The 20,709-nt window shown below is 40.5% G+C and overlaps 1 protein-coding gene across 1 annotated transcript in view; it reads left to right on the top strand.

Annotated features, from left to right (window-relative positions):
* Positions 1-1,116: 1,116 nt before the first annotated feature.
* The window catches only part of LOC136857884 (RNA-binding protein MEX3B), a 55,317-nt gene continuing 35,724 nt past the window's right edge, over positions 1,117-20,709 (top strand). Inside the window, exon 1 of the mRNA XM_067136919.2 lies at positions 1,117-1,452. Coding sequence (XP_066993020.1) covers positions 1,200-1,452 — 253 coding nt within the window. The 5' untranslated portion in view covers positions 1,117-1,199. The remainder of the gene's footprint in view (positions 1,453-20,709) is intronic.

The raw sequence follows: 20,709 nt of genomic DNA, 5'->3' as shown, positions 1-20,709 counted from the left end.
ACTGAGACGAACATACAAACACCTAACCAGAGGAATTATCTATACGCAGTTAAAATCCTCGGCCCACCCGTGAATAGAACTAGGGGTCCTCTGAACGAAGACCAGTACGCTGACCATACAGCCAGGAAGCCGGACAATTATTATTATTATTATTATTATTATTATACCCATTGACTTTAATTAAGGTACAGAGCCGGTATTTATCAGAAAATCATATTCAGGCCTCCCGACGGTAGGCTTCGAACCTTTTTAAATAGTAGACGACTGTTTTTAGAAATTGGAGCAGATGAAAAAAATGCATTATCATGTTGAAACACAGGAGCTGTAGAGATCCTAGAAGTTAACCAATCCTGGGCGCTGCGAAAGGAGCATAATTGAAATGAACACTACTATTAACAAACTCCGCTCAGAATCCCAACTTGCGTAACAATGAGGAGTCAATAGTGCATACTCACAGAAAAAAGTGGTCAACGGTGTAAACCAACATACCAGTTACATTTAACAGTTTGAAAGTTTACTTTGAAATATTATTAGTTACGGATTAACTATCGAACAGTGTATTTCTAGCCGTCAATAGGTGTGCAACTCAACTCAAGGACTGAGACAGACACTTAAAACGTTAGAGTCTTTCATATTTCATGCAATAAAACTGAGAGGGTTACATGCTACTTATCTGACAGGTACATACTTGCAGTACATTACACTCTAAAGGTAATATTTTCATCTTTATTTACGTGCCGGCTGTGACTCAAGAGAGAGCCACGAGAACACGTGTTTCAGTTTCCTTTGTCTAGCCACCGCGCCTCGACCCACCGCCACCACCGCTTGGCCGGCCGGCTTGATAATTTTAGCATCGGCCATGTTCCCACTCCGGTTCCCGCGGGTGGGGAAAGAGGGGAGCAGACGCCCAATTGGAAACTACACTGCGGGAGTCGTCGAGAGTCACATGGTTTCTGTCGACCAATAGAAGAGCGGTATTTAAATTTACCGCCCAAGAAACTGCGCCAAAGGTCCGTGACGTTTTGTTTGAGCACATGCCTTTAACCTAAACAGGCATTGCAGTCCAGTCGCATAGCCGGCCACACTGTGTCGGCGCACGAGCCGAGCATTGTTCATACAGCGGCGTTGAAGAGTAGAGTTTTATTTTTGTACAGTGTTCTTTTTATTGTATGTTGTAATAATTCCTTTATAATCCTGTGATGCCTGCTAGTCTGTTTTCCGATATGGATCGAAGTAATAGCGGTCTTGAAGACCAAAGAGCACTACAACTAGCATTCGAGTTATCTATGCTAGGATTCAATGATTCCTCACCTACAACGACTGAACCTTCTACAGGCGAGGCTCTCACGCCTGCTTTTCCCGACGAGAACCGAGGCAAGAAGAGCCAAAACATGACGGAGTGTGTGCCTGTGCCAAGTTCGGAGCATGTAGCAGAAATCGTGGGAAGACAAGGTAAAGTTCTTTGTATCGACATACAGTAGTATTAGACGTAGGTTGTCTTAGAATTACCTGTTTTTAAGTCGTGACATCAGGTGGAAGTGTGTTTAATACATGTGGGATTCCCGGCTTTTCATGCATAATTCTGTATGTGTTGCGAGTAGGACTGTGTCACATGTTTTGAAGATAGTGAACTAACGCTGTTCGCTAGTCTGTGATGCTCCATCGCTCCACGTGTTTCCTGGCATGGAAAGCTGCTGTGTATTGTTGCGTTCCCGTAATCTTTTTCCGCTCTTGGAAGCATTTATTTCGAACAGTTGAATAGATCAGATAATGTAAATGTGTAACGTGAATTTCTCTGAGAATTTTCCCTTGTAGTCTTAATCTAGATGCATTTGGACTGGCATTCTAAATGTTCGGTTCCTGCCGTACTTCATTTACTCCCCCCTTTGATCGCAACATAACTTTTTCTTTTGAGATGTTTCTAAGCGATAGTACAACTGAAAAATTCCTATGTGACTTTGAAGTTCAAATTACTAATATTGTTAAAAACCGAGCCTTTGAAACGAAAGTATATAAAATCTTTCGGTAACGTGGGTATAATAATGTAAAATACTGACTGGCACAAGTTTGTTCCGTAACCTGTGAATGGGAGATTAAGGGACAAGTTTTAACAACAAAGAATATTTTGTAGGGAGCAGCTGGCCGGAAGAGCCCGAGGCAAACGATATGCTGCCCCGATCTTTGGATCAACGAAACTCGAACAAAGGGGCCACTAGAGCAGATGTTACCCTCCCGTCTTCCTGTCCCACTCTTTTATTTTTCGTGGACGTACAGCATCTCCCAGCCTTTGCTGGAGGAGTGGCAGTAAGATACATCCCTGTTAATATGTAGTTTATGGGAATGCATAAATGGTGAAAATTTGTTAGTTTAATTGTTGAATGTGCGTACAGTCCTGAACAATAAACGACAATATGCGTAATAGAAAAATGAGACCGTTTGTTGGAGTAGATTATTTCATTGTTACTTCACGGGGTTGAAAACAATGTTTTACGTGGTCTGTTATTGTCTGATTCTACTTTTCGTTTGTGTGCTACTGATATTATCGAGGCCCAAGTATAACGAAAATGCATATTTTGAGTTTTGCTGAATTTATAATTGCGTCAGTATTAGCGGTCTCAAAGCCATGTCATTCGACTGACAGTAGGCTACAGGATGTACTATATGGAATGATAGGTTGAAGTGGTAAAGCCACACACATTTTTTAGTTTAGTGTCTTCTGTTAAGTACGAGTAAGATAACATTTATTAGTTTTGATACAGTCTATAGGCAATCTGATACTTATATCTGGGCTCCAAACGAAAAACGCTTTGACTTAGGTCATGTTAGTATTGTCGTAGCTTGTTGAATTCGTTCAGTCGGTCTCGCCTGCTTGGTTTCCCTTTCTGTGGAACGTTGAACCACAAACCAGTCTTTATGCCTTCAAGGTCGAGGTGAGAACGAGGAGACTGTAAGGATGAGGGCATTCCTTTGTTTAAGAACTTTTAAGAAATTACGAAGGTGTGGTCGGGAGTGTTTTGAGGAAACTTACTTTATTCTTAAATTTAAGTTCAGAATGCAATTTAATTATTTCTGAAATTGTTTGACAGTACGAAGTCTGTTCTGAAGAAATGTTGATGTTCAAGGCGGCGAGGACAAGTGTCCTCTATATAATAAATAAGACTTGTACAAATGGTCTCGTTATGGACCTGGCTTGCACTCGTATGGGGACATAGTGGCTCAGCTCGTATTCTAATGCGTTGTTAACTGGGAATGCAATAGCTGGTTCTTGAACTTCCTGTTATGTTTTTATCTCAAGGATTATGTTACCTCGACGCGAGAGAAAATTCAATGAGTCAACTCTTTGGGACGTGTTATCAAGAGAATGGGCGTGCATATTAATTTTGCTGTCACATGGAAAGTTTAAACAGTAAACTCAGCAAGTACCACGAGCAGTTGTTCACACATGGTCTCCGCTTAGCTGTGTTCCAAATCTGCTGTGAGAGTGCTGTACAAATGATAATTGAATAGTGGGTGTGTATGGGTGCAGTGTTTGGCAACACTGTATTAGTTCATTGCCTCTATCCTGTATATTATGACTCCCTCTGTTGTTGGTAATTTTGACTCGTGTAGAAGTTCACACGGAGTACCCTTGTGTGTTTAGACGCCACAGTCGATGACTTTGTATTCTCCGTGTGAAGGGAGAGCTATTCGTTTCTTTTAATGAGTAGGAAAGGGCGAGAGCGGAGAGGGAGATTAAAGATAGAATCACGTGATTTTTCTGTCTCGTCACGTAGTATGCGTATATCGTCGGTTGCCATAACGACAGGTCTAGCAACCGCGTTTCTATAGCAACCCCCTTCTTGCTCTCCCCAGCATCCCTGCCTGGCCCGGGTTCTGGGCCTGGAGGAGGGTGGAGCCCGGCCGGCCGGGGATGAGGAGGGGAAGGGATGCTGCTGGCTTCATCTGCAGTTTCCTGATAACACTCCATATTTCAAATATACCTGGATCAGATGTGTAATTTATTCTTTCATCGCAATGTGGGGCGCTTATTATATTATGGTTGAGCATTAAAGTGATAACCTTAATCACATTATTCTCTTCCATTTATTTAAAACTTTCCTGCTGTAGAGGTATTTTTCCATATTTTGATATAGCAATGACTCCCTCTTTATTTTGAAAGAAAGTTACTTCTACCATTGTAGAAATAATCCACGACAAATGAAAAGAATTGATGGGATATGCAATAAATTAAGATACCCTTTTGTTGTAGTTTCCGGCTATATGATGAAACTAAGTGCACTTATTGACCAGTCGTATTTGTATAGATAGGCTGTTCAGATCAGGTGTAATTTAATTGGTCCAAAGCATGAATTGTGGAAGAAAACTTCGAAAAACTGAGTTTCTAGAAGATTTTTTTTAAAAATTGGCATTTATACGTATTTTTCGGAAGCAGTTACGCTGATCACTCTTCGGAGTTCAGATGTTCGGTAACTTGTTAATTTTGTTTGGGTGTACTGATTACAAGACTTCATTGATGGTACGTTCCGTTGGATTGTATTAAAAGTTGGAACGCCTTATAAACTAAGATTTGCCTAAAGGCCATAGTGGTTAAAAACGATCAAATCGTAATCTGTAATGCGATCTTGTTGAAATTTGGCTTTCAGTTTCTTGCTCTGGTCTTGTTTTTCATTTGTATTGCAGGATTGTGGAATTAATATCTTTTCGACAGTTTCGACAATATCAAATTAACAGTTTAGTGCGAATTATAATTATTGAAAGGTTCTTATTAGAAATAACGCGGTTATTGGTCCCGAATTCTTTTAGATGCGAAACATGAGTTCCTATGTTGAATTGCCATTGAAGTGATTGGAAAGGTTGCCAGCTGTGTTTAGATAGGAGGAATGATTATGATCATGCTTTTCTTTCACCATGCATATTAGAGGGGTGATGTCCTGGGGTCTCTGGTTGGTATCATGCCGTGTTATTTCTGATCTTTCCTATTGATTACCTCCAATTTACATTTTAGTTGTGTACTTTGATAAATATATGCAGTGCGTAGAGAAGAGCGAAGTTCAACGTTCCATCTGACGAATCACGTGGTGCACTTGGTGACAGCTCGTACTGTGGCAATGTTATTGTAAGCGTGGTAATAGTGGCGTATGGCCTCCAGAGAGGTCTGCAGGTTTTTTTTCTAGTAGACGGCCTATAGGCGACCTGAATGCCTTATGAGGATCGAGCTCTACCCAAGGTGATGTCTAATTATGAAGACTGCACACACACCCAGCCCCCGAACCAGACGAATTAACTAATTAAGGTTACAATCCGTAATCCGACCGGGAATCGAACCCGTGACCCTCTGGACCAAACCAGTATATTATCGGTAACCATTTAGCCAAGGAGTCGGTCGTAAGCGTGGTAGTTCGACAGGAAGAACGAATTTGCCGTAAGGGGGAGACTTGATGTCATTGCTCATATTTCGTTCATTGGTATTGTGACATCAGTACAGTTCAAGGCAACACGGAATTTCAGACGACCTAGTAGGTATTTGTGGCAATTCAGGCAGTTCGGGAAAGTAATTGCATAGTCCCTCCCCCCTGCTCATTCCATTCCCTTGTTGGTGTCTTGAATGTCCATGAAGATTTGTCCGAAAACATTCGGACTGGTTTTTAAATTGCCGAGCTCGATAACTGCAGTCGCTTAAGTGCGGCCAGTATTCGGGAGATAGTGGGTTCCAACCTCACTGTCGGCAACCCTGAAGATGGTTTTCAATTTTCACACCAGGCAAATTCTGTGACTGTACTTTTACTACGGCCACGGACGCTTCCTTCCCACTCCTAGCACTCCTATCACATCGTCGCGATAAAACCTATCTTTGTCGGTGCGACGTAAAGCAACTTGTCAGAAAAAGTTCTCAAGGTTGGGATATTTTGATTGGTTCTTCATTTTCGACCACTTTTGGAAGAAATAAGCCTCAACTTGAGCAGACATTTTAAGTTCTTCGCTGTTCGGGATTAATCATTTGGCTGATATTGTGTCGCGGTTATTCAAAAATGATTCGTCTTTAATGAGTATAGTACCAGTTAATGGCTATATGGTGCTTTGTAAGTTCTTCTGTAAATCTTTCTATTAACGTACCACATGCCGCGTTGTCAGTGAAAGTATTATAAAAATCGTAATTGACGTTCCTTAATAATGTACATAATAAGTAAGGTGTATTTGTTGGTATAATATATAATGTTCTAAAGCGGTATTGGTTGTTGACAGTGGTGCTCATTCTTTTCACAGTTGCTTGCAGTTTGTGGCGCTTTTTAAGTACTAGTAAGTAGAATTCGCAGAAGATTTAAACAAGTGCAGTGGTGCTCACTTTCGCACTACATGGCAGCTAAACAGGTTGACCTTGAACTTGAAGTACCATAACCTTCACTGAGAATAGTTTCGTACGCACTGTAAGATTTCCATTTTGCAATTCCACGAAGTTTCATTTTTCCGAATTGAGCTGGTTTAGAACTGCATTCCTTGTTAGAATAGTTTTAGAGAAAGATAAATGGTAGAAATCGTAGATGGTAGATCTCACTTAAGCTATGCTAGAGAGCAGCTGTTTTAGTTACTGTGTTTTTTTGTATCTCTCTGTATTCTGGAGTGTGGCAATTTCCTTGATTTTTTTTTTATTTTTATTTTTTTAATTCACGACCGTCCTGCTATGCACCTGCTCTGGGAATTAGATGAATGCTCAAATGAACATTTAGTGTACCATTCTTTTGTTGCTTGTGATTTCATACGCTCTTATAGTTAAGTGTGAGTCGTACAAAGTAACATTCGCCAGTATGTAAGAATTTGTATTTTTAGATATCGTCATGATAATAGTTTAGAAAACTCAACCAAAAAACAACGGTTAAAGCACTTCCTTTGCTTCACGTTATTGTAGAAATTCTCATTTCCGATAACCAAATATGATTATTACATAATGTACTTTGGGAACCTGTCTACCTCATATGAATTCGAAATTGTCGTATAATAATAATAATAATAATAATAATAATAATCGTATTTGCCTTGTTTGACATCGGGAAACGGTACTCATTTTGTTCTAACTCCTCCATTTATAAGTACAGGATAATCGATTTAATATAATAATAATAATAATAATATGGGCGTATCTATTTCTGTGACATTAAATTACTAGTTCGATTAATCGGATTAATAAGTAGGTTGCATTAATATAGTGATCTAAACGTAATTTCGAGCCGTTTTACCTGTTCAAATTCTGATTAACAGGATATTGCTAGGTAGGACCCTTTTTCTAGTTTTTCTCTTTCAATATAATGCATATTTTAATTGTAATCGGTAATCCATTGCACAGTAAAGCTCTTTAGTTATGGTTGTAAGCAGTGAAATGTAAGTTCAGTGTGTACTAGTTATTATTTTACTAGTTACATCAATCATATTAATAAGTAGGATAGATTGAGATACTAATCTAAATATCTTGTAATTTCGAGTCTAAAGTAACGCGTTTTTTCCACTGCATTTCCTCGTCATTTATGATTTAACTTGATAAAATTCTAATTGACATCTATTGGTAGGCATGTGTGATGTTTCTCTTTGCAACTTGCATATTCTAACTGTAATCTGTATATTATGATAGTGCAGTAAATGAGGTAATGTTGAGCTCTCTGTAGAGTACAGCTTTTCTTTTCTCTAGGCTAGTGCATAATACGAGATTTATACAAAGGCAAGTGTGTAGTAAGTTGTCGGTATCGTTGGTACTTTCTTTTTCTTTTGGTATGTATCGTCAATGTTAGGATGCATTAACGTACTGCGGTGAATGTTTATTGTAGATGGCATTAATTGGAACCTTACATCGAGCAGAGACGGACCGAACGCTAAAAATAAGTAGGAATGGGTATGCATGTCGGCGTGGTGTGGCGGCCCACGTGGTAGCCGAGCGATGTGACAACCTTGTACAGTCCGTGTGCCAACCTAGCCGAGGGTCGGTCGGCTCCCTTCGGGCTAAACACAACGAAGGGGAGAGGGTGAACGGAATTTGATAATAGCCATCCATCCTGTACTAGTTATCTCAGAACTTTCTTGTAATACCGGAATAATTGCCGTGCTCCTAGTTCACGTAGGCCTAGGTGTGAACGAATAGGGAAGACCGTGTTGTATTCAAGACTTTGTTTTCTTGTTAAAGCCAGCAGTCTTGAAGTAAACATTTTCGTTTTTCGATCTTAAAATATTGGATGAAACTCGGCATATTTGGCAGCTTCGATGGTTGAGTGTAAATGAGTGAGTTCCTACCACTTGATTTGACTATCTTAGGGATTCCTCTCAGCAACTGCGTAGTTTCTCCAGTCCGTGCTGCCGGTGTGGATGGTGAGGGTAGTTATAACCAGAAATAATGCTGTATTGTTGCGACATATTGTGATCATAAGAAGGATCAGGCGGCAGCGCGCTGGCCTCTCAGCGCTGGGTTCCGTGGTTCTAATCCCGGTCACTCCATGTTAGATTTGTGCTGGACAAAGCGGTGACGGGGCAGGTTTTTCTCCGGGTACTCCGATTTTCCCTGTCATCTTTCATTCCAGTAACTCTCTCCAATATAATTTCATCTGTCGGTCATTAATCATTGCCCCAGAGGAGTGCGACAGGATTCAGCAGTCGGCACAGTTCCTATCCTCGCCGCTAGATGGGGCTTCATTCTATTCCTGACTCGGTCATATGACTGGAAACAGGTTGTGGATTTTTATTGTGATCATAGCCATGGGACCTCCCTTTTTTAACGTGAAATTCGAACTACATTGGCTGGGTTCATTTCATCTCATTAATTAACTCGGATAAAGTTGGCGTTAGGAAGGGCATCCTGTCGTAAAAACTTGTTACGAAAATTCATCTCCTTCATACCCGATCCTGTAGAGAAACAGGACAAGGGTTGGACATGCATACATGCATACAGTCTGGGTCGTAATAGAAATCAGAGTTAGTGTTCGCTACACCTCAGAGCTAAGAGTAGATTGCGATTGAGTTGCGAAGTATATCGCTGGATTTGTTTTTATTTGTCAGTCTTTGCTGTTAATGAAAACATTGTTAGTTTTATCTCCGTAAGATCTAATTTCAGTTAAGATTTGTAGAAACGATGAGAATGTTTGCAGTTTAGTGACTGGTTATGTTCGTAAATGATAAAGAAACAGTATTCCATGTTGTACTTCCGTGAGTTTATAAATTCTATTCTTGTCCCAAAGGATGGTTAACTGCTTGGTTTTCGGGAAGGCATTTACAGCTGTCTTTCGTGATTCCTCGTGTTTTTTCTTCTAGTATGTCTGTGATGTTAAAGTGTGGATGTTGGCTTAGTAGTCGCGCCCGAGAGCAGACATTCCTGAGAACGTTCGACTGACCTTGTCTGCCCTGCTGTATGCGTGTGACGGGACTGCTGGTGCCCAAAATCCTTGGTTTCTCCCAGCGCCTCTCCACCTGAAGCAGATGTCCTGACAGGTGCAAGAGCAGCTGCAAGGCAGACCCTACTGAGGCAGATGATTTCAACTTGCACTGACCTAACCTGGAGGATGTCGGACAAATAAATATTCCTTTGTTACAGCACTACGCGTACGGTGCGAAGTGTGGAACTTGACGATTGTCCTTTTATAATGTCCGTATAGCGTATGGCTTTTAGTGCCGGGAGTGTCCGAGGACAAGTTCGGCGCCAGATGCAGGTCTTTTGATTTGACACCCGTAGGTGACCTGCGCGTCGTGATGAGGATGAAATGATGATGAAGACGACAGCGTGCCAGCGAAATTAACCAATTATGGTTAAAATTCCCCACCTTGTCGGGAGTCGAATCCGGGACCTCTGTGACCAAAGACCAGCACGCTAACCATTTAGCCACGTAGTGTATACTGAATAAATCTCATCCCGTAAGGGATGTATTCGACGAGTAAGGTTTAGATTCTTGATTAAGTGACTTACGGGGATTTCCCCTATATCATATTTGAGAGTCGTATCTGTATTAGGTAACGACCGTCCGGTTAGTGCTGAGTGTTGGAGTCGTCTAATAAATCGCTAATATCTCGCTGCCAGAGGTTAAGTAGGGTATATGTGATTTAAATGAAAACTCCACCCGGCAGCCTTGCGGGATTCGAACCTCAGTCGTCTGGGTGGAAAAATAGTGACTTAAACCATTACGCTAAACAACTTTTCCCCCTTCTTCCACGATTATAATAATTGTTCACCAAAAATGAACCACGGATGATCCCTTGTCACACATGTGAACTAACATGAAAAAGCGAACTGACTTGGCGAAATCAGTATTGTTATGTTGGGGGGATTATCATGAATTAATCGCATGTTATAAGTTAATCATTGGTTAATGTCCATGGCTGGTATGGAACGTCTACAGCAGAATGACTGCAGTTAAGTCGATCAGTTCCGCACCGATGTTCACCCTAGTAAGTCACAGTTTTTGTTCGTAGAAATGCGTGCTGAAGAACTTATCGTTGGTTAAATAGTAAAGTGGAGAACTTATATTTTGGAATGATTTTTGTAGTCATAATATGAACGCTGAAAGGTACAGTCTATAATGATTATGCATGTATGTAATATTTATTTGTATTATATACAGTACTTTCGACCGTTAACTCGTGGATCTGAGATTGTAGGTTGCTGTTTGTCAAGGTCGCGGAGATTAGGCATTGCTTCTCACGACGTTATCTTTGTTTACAAACAAATGGTTTCCCTGGGTCTTCCTTTCGTGTGAACAAATGGTTCATTGCCAGATTTTGAGGAACTTGATAGAAAATAATTAGAAGAGATTTTTCTCTGTGTACCTTGGTAAGATTTGGAAGATGCTTTTCCAGTCTGTCACGTGCTGCGCGGCGCGCGCTCCAGGAAGAGCCTCCTTTAACCTTGAAATGATGGATTCATTCTTAGGTCACTATACCGGCGGCCATGGTGGGTCGCTCACATCTAGTCTGGTCAGGTGGACTCGCTTGCATTGGGTGCATTGTTGCGAGCTTTGATTTTCTCTGAAGTTCTCTCTTGTGAGAGTATTATAGTTTAGTGCAATGCTCGCTCTCATACACGACATTGGTGACGATGTTGAGAAACAACGTAGTTAAATTTCACTGTAGAGTCCACATTATTTTAGTTTACTTTTCTTATTTCGCTGTGGAAAACTGTGACTTCCCTCAAAAAGTGTAATGTCGTCCATAATCTTAGTTCTGTGACAGACGGCAGGAAATGTTCAGGCCAAGCCGTTTCGAAGGAAGAGGGTATCAAATAAAGAAAAAAAAACATGAATGTAAAGAAAATACCGGACGTAGAAATATACCTTGTTGATCTTCAAGCTTTGAAACTCTGCAGCAGATTCTTCCAGTGTTAATGTCCATAGTTAATTATAAGAAACTAATATTGTTCAAGAATTTTCAGAGCATGAGCAAACTTATTATATTACTCTAGCTCCAGTACCCGTCGTTGGCGGCACAGTCATATAGAATGTACAAAGTTATACTCCCTAGCTACTTTCCGCCAACATTCAGGCATGCTGTTTTACTCGGAACGAACCAGTAATCCATCTATCGGAAACGAGTGGCAGCAAAAGAGACGAATCACATAACAATGGTCAGTGTGATGGTGGTGTTCATCAGTTTTATGAGCTTTTGATATTGTAGACCTTCACATTTATTTTTCTTCAGACTCTTGGGATATTAGAGCATTTAATATTATGCAGTCCTTCTCTCACTACTCCCTCTTGTCTCATTCTTCAAGCGAGCGTTTCTTTGCGGTTTTTTTAATTTTTTAATAATCTTCACATTTTTCCTTGTCGATAGGGGCCGATGATCACGCGGTTTTACACCTCAAGACAATCAGGACAAAAACCATCGCCAGTTAACACGATTAAACAATATTTTCATGTTAACAATGCTTGGCATTTATATGGATTAAGTAACAAGAATCTAAATTCATTATTCTATTATAGTCGGTACGGTAAGACCGCATAAGACATAATGGTTGAAACGTGTGTTCTCTTAACTTTTGTATTACTTTTCGATAGGACAAGTAATATAGGTATTTTTTTTTTAAATGTAGTCGCCTTCCCCATAACTACCATTTATCAGTCCGCCTTCGTAACGTAACTGTTAGTGTTATTGGCCGCCGTCCTCGGGGGCCCGGGTTCGGTTCCCGTTACTACTATTAATTCAAGAATGGCCTGAGGGCTGGTATGTAATTGAAATGGTACCTGCAATTCATTGGGTATGTGCCTGAAAAGAGCTGCACCATCTCATATGAGCATACGAGTTTACTTTTTACCATTTCATCCAGCGTGAATAAAAGTTACTTATATCCCGGGTGTAGCACCTTATTTCCGGACTGTACATACAGATTTTTATTTAATTCTGTTCTCATTTTCTCGTAATTCGGCGTTGATAGGGACTTAGCAACAAAAATCGAAATTCACGGATATCTGTGTTATCATAACCGGTACGGTAAAATTGTCTGACATAAATGATCGGAAATTTAATTCTATATAACTTCAGTTACGTAGTATTTGTCGATAGGACCATTAAAAACATAAATATTGAGAATTGCATTTCAGGCCTTCCCCTGAACTACCATTCCACTCAGCGTAAATAAAATTACAGTATTTATAGCTCAGATTGTACTGAATCATTCTCCGACTTAACATATAGATTCTTCTTAAATTCTCTTCAGGAATTTTCTCGTGATGCCCATACATAAATAGACGGGATGACGGAAAATTAAAAAGTGCATTTCCTTGTTACTGGTGACAACGACATAAATACCATTCTTTTTAAAAAATTCTGAGCAATGTACAAACTCTTTATTTTAAATATAGAGATTTTTCACTTAAAATTTACACCGCCATTATTTCCGTCGGCTGTAGGGTATCTGTCCTGTATGGCGCTCAATGTTAGCAAGTTTGTTCCATGCTATACCGCTGGTCTCTTAGGGGCTCCAAGAGGTGTACGTTCTATAATGAATATGATATGCCGGGCTTGAGGGTGTCACGTGAGTAACGCAGTGCTTTTAAGGCTGAGGGTTGTCTGTTATAATGAAGCGGTCCCTTACTTTTGCTGGTTGGCTGATCCGAAAATGCTCTTCTTGCTATATGACAAAAGCAACAAGGAATAATGTACGAGGCAAGTATTATTTTGTGTTTTGCTATTGTAGCTGGAATTATTATTATTATTATTATTATTATTATTATTATTATTATTATTAAAGTACCTCATGAAAGTACGGAGGAAACCGTACATATTGTGATTCGGTAACTCCATTCGCCACACCGAGCGAGTTGGCCGTGCGGTTAGGGTCGCGCAACTGTAAGCTTGCATTCGGGAGATAGTGGGTTCGAATACCACCGTCGGCAGCCCTGAAGATGTTTTTTGGTGGTTTCCCATTTTACCACCAAGCAAATGCTGGTGCTGTAACTTTAAGGCCACGGCCGTTACCTTCCCAATCCTAGCCCTTTCCCCACCCTTCCGTTGTCAAACACCTGTGTTAGTGTGACGTTAAACAAGTAGCAAAAAAAAAAATCCATTCGCCATTGTTTTCACTGCGTCAGTCTAAATCCTGTTCAGCTTCTTGAATTACTTGAGGCACATACTAATTTGACTACTAGTGTTTGGTGGGGGGAGGGTCCTAGGTAATTTCAGAGACACTGAACCTTACCGTAGATATCGTATAAAAAGTCATGAGATAAGGGAGGCCTCGTCAGTTTTATACGCTCGAAGAAATCTAACGAAGGCTACACGAAAGAATGAGTGTCTGGCGAAAATGAATGAGATGCTTTCATAAAATTGAATTTCAAGATTTTCTTTTTGTGATCATTGTTTCTCTACTGGAAATGCGACCGTTTTATGGATGTAATTTGCATAATTTAAGGTGAGTCTGTTAAGTTAATGGTTTTTAAGTTCTTTAGCTCGTAACTTCGAATTGTACCGACGAGCCTTGAAACTGAACCGACCTCTAAGGACTCATTGATCAGCTCCCTGTAAGTAACCCCGACTTTTAGAACCTCTGGCAAGTGCTATCCCTTTGAACTCGGGGTGTACGTGTGAAGTGGAAGCGTGATAGCGTAGTGGCTTAGCTCTGGCTCGTCACCCTTATGACCTGGGTTCGAATCCTGGCGACTGCTGTTTTATGCTTATGAAAATACTATCATCACGAGCGATTATAACGACATTGCAATGCTGGACTACTTTCTTTCGTAAGATGGCTCTTACTCGACTTGATTATGGAAAACTGGGAGAGTGCACTTGATATCATTTAGGCCTTTGACACAAAGTTCTAACATTGCTTTTATTCATATTATGGTACCGTATATGGTGGTCACACAAGCTGTTCATAAGTAATCCTATCTTATATAGTTTCTATTTTGATAACTGGTTTTCTGGGTATCTTCCGCAATCAAGTAGATTTAGCGCATTGCTGTAGGTCTGGGTGCAGGGTGGACGTCTGGAGCCACGGTTCTTGTGATGCCAATTATTATTCTGGCTGGTGTGGTGTGGCTGGGACTGGGAGGGCACGAGGAGTACGACAATCAATACTAAGCTAGCGTAGAACTAACACGCAGGCCCGACCAGTCGGCTCTTCCCGCATTCTACCATCGAAAGTTATTGCTCATTCAAAATCTGAATGTTTGCACGCTAATGCATTTTTTTTTTTTTTTTTTTTACTGTCATCGCCGAGAGTTGTAAAAATTAAAAGTATGTTGTTCAGTTTAGTAAAGTAAGGAATTGAGCAGTGACTGTAATAGTTCTTCCCGTGATACAATAATTAGTTTTCCTTGAAAGACGTGGAGTGACTTAATAGAACTAATCGACTCGTTGGCTGGACGGTCAGCGTACTGGCCTTAGGTTCAGAGGGTCCTGGGTTCGATTCCCGGCCGAGTTGGGGATTTTAACCTTAATTGGTTAATTCCTACGGCACGGGGGCTGGGTGTATGTGTTGTATTCATCATTTCATCCTCATGACGCGCAGGTCGCCTACGGGAGTCAAACAGAAAGACCTGCATCTGGCGAGCCGAACCCATCCTGGAATATCCCGACACTAAAAGCCACACGACATTTCATTTCATCGATTTTGATGAGAAATTTGCGTAGGGGTTTCGGAACAAAGTATGATGAGGAAAGCCGCTAAAATATCGTCAAAGGGTCATGGCTAAAAAGTACGAAACTTTATCACTATTCGTAAATGTTCCGTAAATGTTCTGGAGGATGTGTGGAAGACTTTATTGTCGTACATATTTTCTGTCCAGTACTTTTAATTACTTTGTGTGTAATAATACAGATTTCTGTTTTTGAACTTGAAGTTATCAGGTTATTTTCCTAAGAGGCAGGCACTTGTTTTAATGATTGTATAGCACAAGGCGACGTCCGTAAAGTACACAAAAGTGGCATACCTGCCCTTCATTCACATAACCTGTCGCGCAGGTCGCCAATGGGCGTTGAGAAGATATTGCACCAGACGAGCCGAACATGACCTCTGACATCCCCAGCACTAAAAGACATACGCTAAATAAATTAAAATAACATTCACATAACCTGTGAAGTGACTTCTTCATGTGAAATTCATATGACAATTTAGTATATAAACAGCAGTGAAAGTGAATATATCGTTTCACGGCATAGTCTGTGGGACATCGTACTGAAGCCCACACACTAAGTAATAAATAAACAAGCCTTCATGCAATCCCTTGTGAATTACTTGTCTCCACAATCGTCAATTTTCAATTATCTGTGTGGTGTCTTCATGTTTAAATAACGGAAAACAATCTAACCATCACCACCTCGGTCTCCTGCTCTTGTTATATTTTATGATACTCAAAAATTTCCTAAACAACCTATCTTAGCGTTCAGCTGTGAATAGGGTTGCCTGGTGTTCCGAACGTATTATACGGGATTTCTTGTATTTAAAAGTCTTAAAAGTACTGCCCCGCTTTAAACAGCGTACGGGACTCCCTTTTTTCCTCATACTTTAACAACTCGCTTCTGCCATGGTTAAAATTATCTGTTTACAGTAGTTTTTAATGAAGCAGTGTTTGAGCTTGAAAAAATACATTTTTCCATTGTTGATTTGTTCAAAAGATTTTTGGTGGCGAATGAAGTCATTAATAGATCAACTCCTTCCAAACCTTCTCAATGAATAAAGTAAAATTAACCTAAAGCGCTTAGGTAATGCTGCAATAAATTATCTGGATAACGTTTATGACCAGCAATGTTAATATTTTTAAGAAGCTAGGGGCTTTACATTTGATAGATGTTTATGGTTTTGAAGAGATTCTTCCAAATTTACTGAAATTTGTCCAGATTTTAATTTGGAGAGCTGTTATGCAGAATTTTCTTCCCATAACATTGAATTACCGAGCTCGATAGCTGCAGTCGCTTAAGCGCGGCCAGTATACAGTATTCGGGGGCTCTGAAGATGGTTTTCCGTGGTTTCCCATTTTTCACACCAGGCAGATGCTGGGGCTGTACCTTAAGACCACGGCTGCTTCCTTCCCGCACCCAGTCCTTGCCTGTCCCAACGTCACCATAAGACCTATCTGTGTCGGTGCGACGTACAGCAACTTGTAATAAAATACATTGAATTGCGTGATGTTGGATCTAGATATACCTGTACTGATACAGAGTGATCAGAGTTGCAATGTGAACTCAAAATAGGTGAATTTAATATCCGAAGTTAGATGCTGCTCCAAATATGCTATTGTTGGTATCATTATGTTCTAAGTATACCTGGTTCGAATGCGCATGTTGAAAGATTTTTCATCGTTCATGAAAACATCAAATGGAATGAAAAAAGGAATAGATGTTCCACAACTCTGAGAGTCGGAAATTCAAACCTCACTTAAGTTTGATCATAGTTGTTAGAAATGTCATGACTTGATTAAGAGAGAGTCAGCATCATTGAAAGAAAAAAATCTTAAAGCGAAGAAAAATACCGGGTTTAAACTTCGTATGTAGAAATTGGAACGGCAAAATACTTTAATATAGTTTGTGCCTACAATGTAATTACAGTACAGTAAATTATCAGTGTATTCTTGAGCAAATCTCGTTATTTCGTGTTGACGACCTGTCACTTATTGGCATTTCAAAAACTTGGCAACCCTGGTTGTGAATCCCTGTTTTCGCTTTTCATTACAGTATTGATGGGTGGATGTATTAGGAACCAAGTGTGACTTGATGTACTCGTAAAGCGTTGTATGACTTCTAATTTCCCCTGCCTCCAGTAATTGGCATGTCTTGGATTAGCGGAACGGAACAGGAAAGATCCTTGACCTTGGCCCTGCTCCAGAGTGCCGTGAAGTGAGTTAGGAAAACTGCATGGAGGGGATAGCTCTGGTCTCCACCCCACGGCGCTGCGCGGCGCTGTGCTCCTAGAACCTCGTAGCTTAGTAGCCATTCGCGGAATTAGCTTAGGTTGGATTCCCAGCTAATCCTCGCGGTTAATTTAGCTGAGAAGGGAACTGCGTTAAAATTCCACTTGCCGGGTTTAGTGGCTCAGACGGCTAAGGTGCTGGCTTTCTGAGCCCAAATTGGCAGGTTTGGTCCTCGCTCAGTCCGGTGATATTTGAAGACGCTCACATACGTCAGCCCCATTTCCATAAATTTACCGGCTCGTACAAGAAATGTGGTATAAAATTCCGGCACTTCGGCGTCTCCGAAAACTGTAAAAGCAGTTGGTGGGGCGTAAAACTAATAACATTAAAATTCCACGGCCTAGGGGTAGCGAGCCTGCACGGACGCCCCCGGGTCGATTTCTGGTCAGGTCAGGATTTTTTTATCTGGATCTGAGGGCTGGTTCGCGGTCCGCTACTACGGGAGAAAAATGAGTAGCTAGCTGATGGTGAGATAGCAGTCCCGGTCTAAAAAGCAGACTAACGGCTGAGAGAATTCGTCGTGCTGGCCACGCGTCATCTCGTAATCTGCAGGCCTTTGGGCTGAGTTGGGGTCGCTTGGTAGGCCAAGGCATTTCAAGGCTCGTTGGGCCATGGGGTTTGGTTTGTCCTGAAAATAGGTTTCTATTGCTTACATAATTCGTTCAGAATGTAAGGTGTACGTTTCCTTCCTAGTTGTAGTTCACATTTTTTACACTCTTAGGTACACGTTGTCGTAAGCCCCTTAAATGAAGTGCATTAACAAAATTTCTAATGCATCTTTCCAGATTTCTTTTCTTAGTACATTGGAACTCTTATTACATAGTTACCGTAACTGATATTAGTTTTATTTTTGTGTTCAGTTTATATTTGGTTAGCGATTCTGACCAACTATATATTTGTAAGTATTTTGTGGTGTTTTTGCTTGTAGATTTTAATTTTGCCAGAAGATTGGAGCCAAAAGGTAGCATGCATATTTGTATCCAAATCAAACCATCTGTCCATCTGGTTTCTTGTAAGTTCGAAAAGGAAAATTGTGCGACGTAGAATGTTGCAACTTATTTTCATGGTTCTGTAGAAGGGCCGGGCAGCTATCCTAAGCTCTGTATATTCCACTCCAGGAAATCGGATATATTACTCGGGTCCCGGAACAGAAATCGCAATCCTTATTTCAAATACTCGTAGTTGCCGTACTGCGACGCATTAACAAGCAGATTGGTCATTACACAACAGTACTTGCAGAGATGCCAACTATTACGATTCAATCGTAATAATTACGAATTACCCATCGTAATTACGCCTTTACGAATCACACACCACAAATTACGATTGTTTGTTGATTTTTAAATCTAAGTGTATGAAGTGTTGAAAAAGATACACAAGGAATGCCATTACAGCTTGAATTCTCAGAATATTATTTCCGGATTTATCAGTAATCATTTATACCCCTTTCCTGTCCCTCGATTAAGAATATTTCGAGTTTTCATGCGCCGAACGCAGTGTGTGCTTCCAGTACCGGAAATATAGGCACCTGTAAAGTGGTATATCTTGCGGAGTGGTTGTTTTTGTTCCTCGCATGATCAGACTTCCATGCCAGTATGCGAGTTCTTTTGTCTGTTTTGGCGGCAAAGTGGTGACAAACTCCGTTTAATTGTGAATACTGTGTGCGTGACTGTTGAAGTATTTATTACTATTTAAGTTGCCAAATTTACATATATTGCTCTTCTGGGATATATGGTAATCGTGTGTACGAAATGCGAAAGGTTTGAAATAATGAAGCGATTTCTTGTGCAGGAAAATACGTCTGATTATGTTACCGTGACTAGTGACGCTAGTAATAAACCAAAAATAGTTCAAAAATTTAGGGAGGAATACTCGAAAGAATGGCCCTGTTCACTGTGTTCCTCAAAATCTAATTCACACGTGTTTTTATAGTGTGTGTAGCCGCAATATTTCAGATGCGCATGATGAGGAAGAACAAGACTGAATCCCGCGCTAATATGAACTCCAAACTGTTGTAAGATCTCTAAAAAAGAAAAAAAATTACCCCCCCCCCCCCCCCGCTTTAGCGGCTGCATTACGAATTGCCTTTCTTGAAAGTTGGCATCTCTGTACTTGTAAATAATGTTCCAAGATCCTAAATTTACTATAAGAAGATATTCTATATGCAGAGTCTGTTTTAGGATAAGTGTATTGCTAACTCGGTGTGCTCTTCATGTTGTGTTATGTAGAATTTTACGTGACGCGCCTCCTTGTGTTGGAGTAATTTGTGTGGGTCGCCATCCATAATGTTTTATGAGCAGTTTACTACATGGTTGCCGCTTAACTGGTCTTATTCCGTTCAGTTGTTTCGAGACTACTTCTGTTACATTCTACTGTATGTACATCTCGCTGTGTAATCCATTTTTGGATGTTTAAAATTACTGGAATTGCCTGGATTACAATATGATGGGTGTCGGATAATGCTGTACCGCTGACTGTCCATCTACTTATGTCGGCGATTGGAATTGGAAATCTAATTTGGCTAATGTTTCTTCTTTCATCTTTTGAAGCAGCTATGAAGTTGTTTTTTCAATGAGATTTCTTGTGATAATGAACTGTCTTAAGTGTTCTCTCTATAAGAAATCACATGTATTATGAAAGTGTGATAATTATGCAAGACATCTGCATGTCGAATAAAAGCGATTGCTGTAGAAGTATGAAAGTTTTCTCGGTATTTCTTGGTTCGTCTAATTCAGTGGCCGGCATGTTCCCGCTCTGAAGGGTCATGGTGCTGCTTGGCAATCTACGTTATATAGCGCAGCTCGGAGAGAGGACAGATAAGCCTCAAGTGAACCGTACCGGTGCGGCGCCTGTGCACTAAGAGAGCGCACTCGATTCTGAGGTAGTAAGGTGACTAAATTATTCTCTACAGAATAGAAATGTCAATCCATCACAGTGAGAATGATGGAGCTGTACACACGTCTTAAATGTAACAAGCTATTTTGTTTTGTAATTGAATGTAATGTGCTTTCACTGTAGCACAAAATACGTAATACAGCTACCTGCAGAAGCGTTTTTATATTCAAACGGGGCTGTGAAACTGCCACGACATTCTTTAAGCAGTGCTGTTCGTATTATCTACCTAGAAATTTAAGGGGGGGGGGCGGGATTAAGTGCTTTCGGTAAATCAAGTGAACTCAATAGATTCTGGAGAATCAATGGAATCGATGGAAGGAGTATTTTGAAACTTCTCAACATTTTTGTTGTTCTTGAAGCTGGGAACAACAGGGTTACGGGGAGGAGAACAATGGCAGCAGTGAAATTACGCTAGAGGAAGTAGAAAGGATTAGTAAATAAACTAGTG

Source organism: Anabrus simplex, chromosome 1 (genome assembly GCF_040414725.1).
Source record: "Anabrus simplex isolate iqAnaSimp1 chromosome 1, ASM4041472v1, whole genome shotgun sequence".
NCBI lineage: Eukaryota > Metazoa > Arthropoda > Insecta > Orthoptera > Tettigoniidae > Anabrus > Anabrus simplex.
The sequence above is the reverse complement of the archived record's forward strand: the minus strand, read 5'-3'. Positions and strand labels throughout refer to the sequence as shown.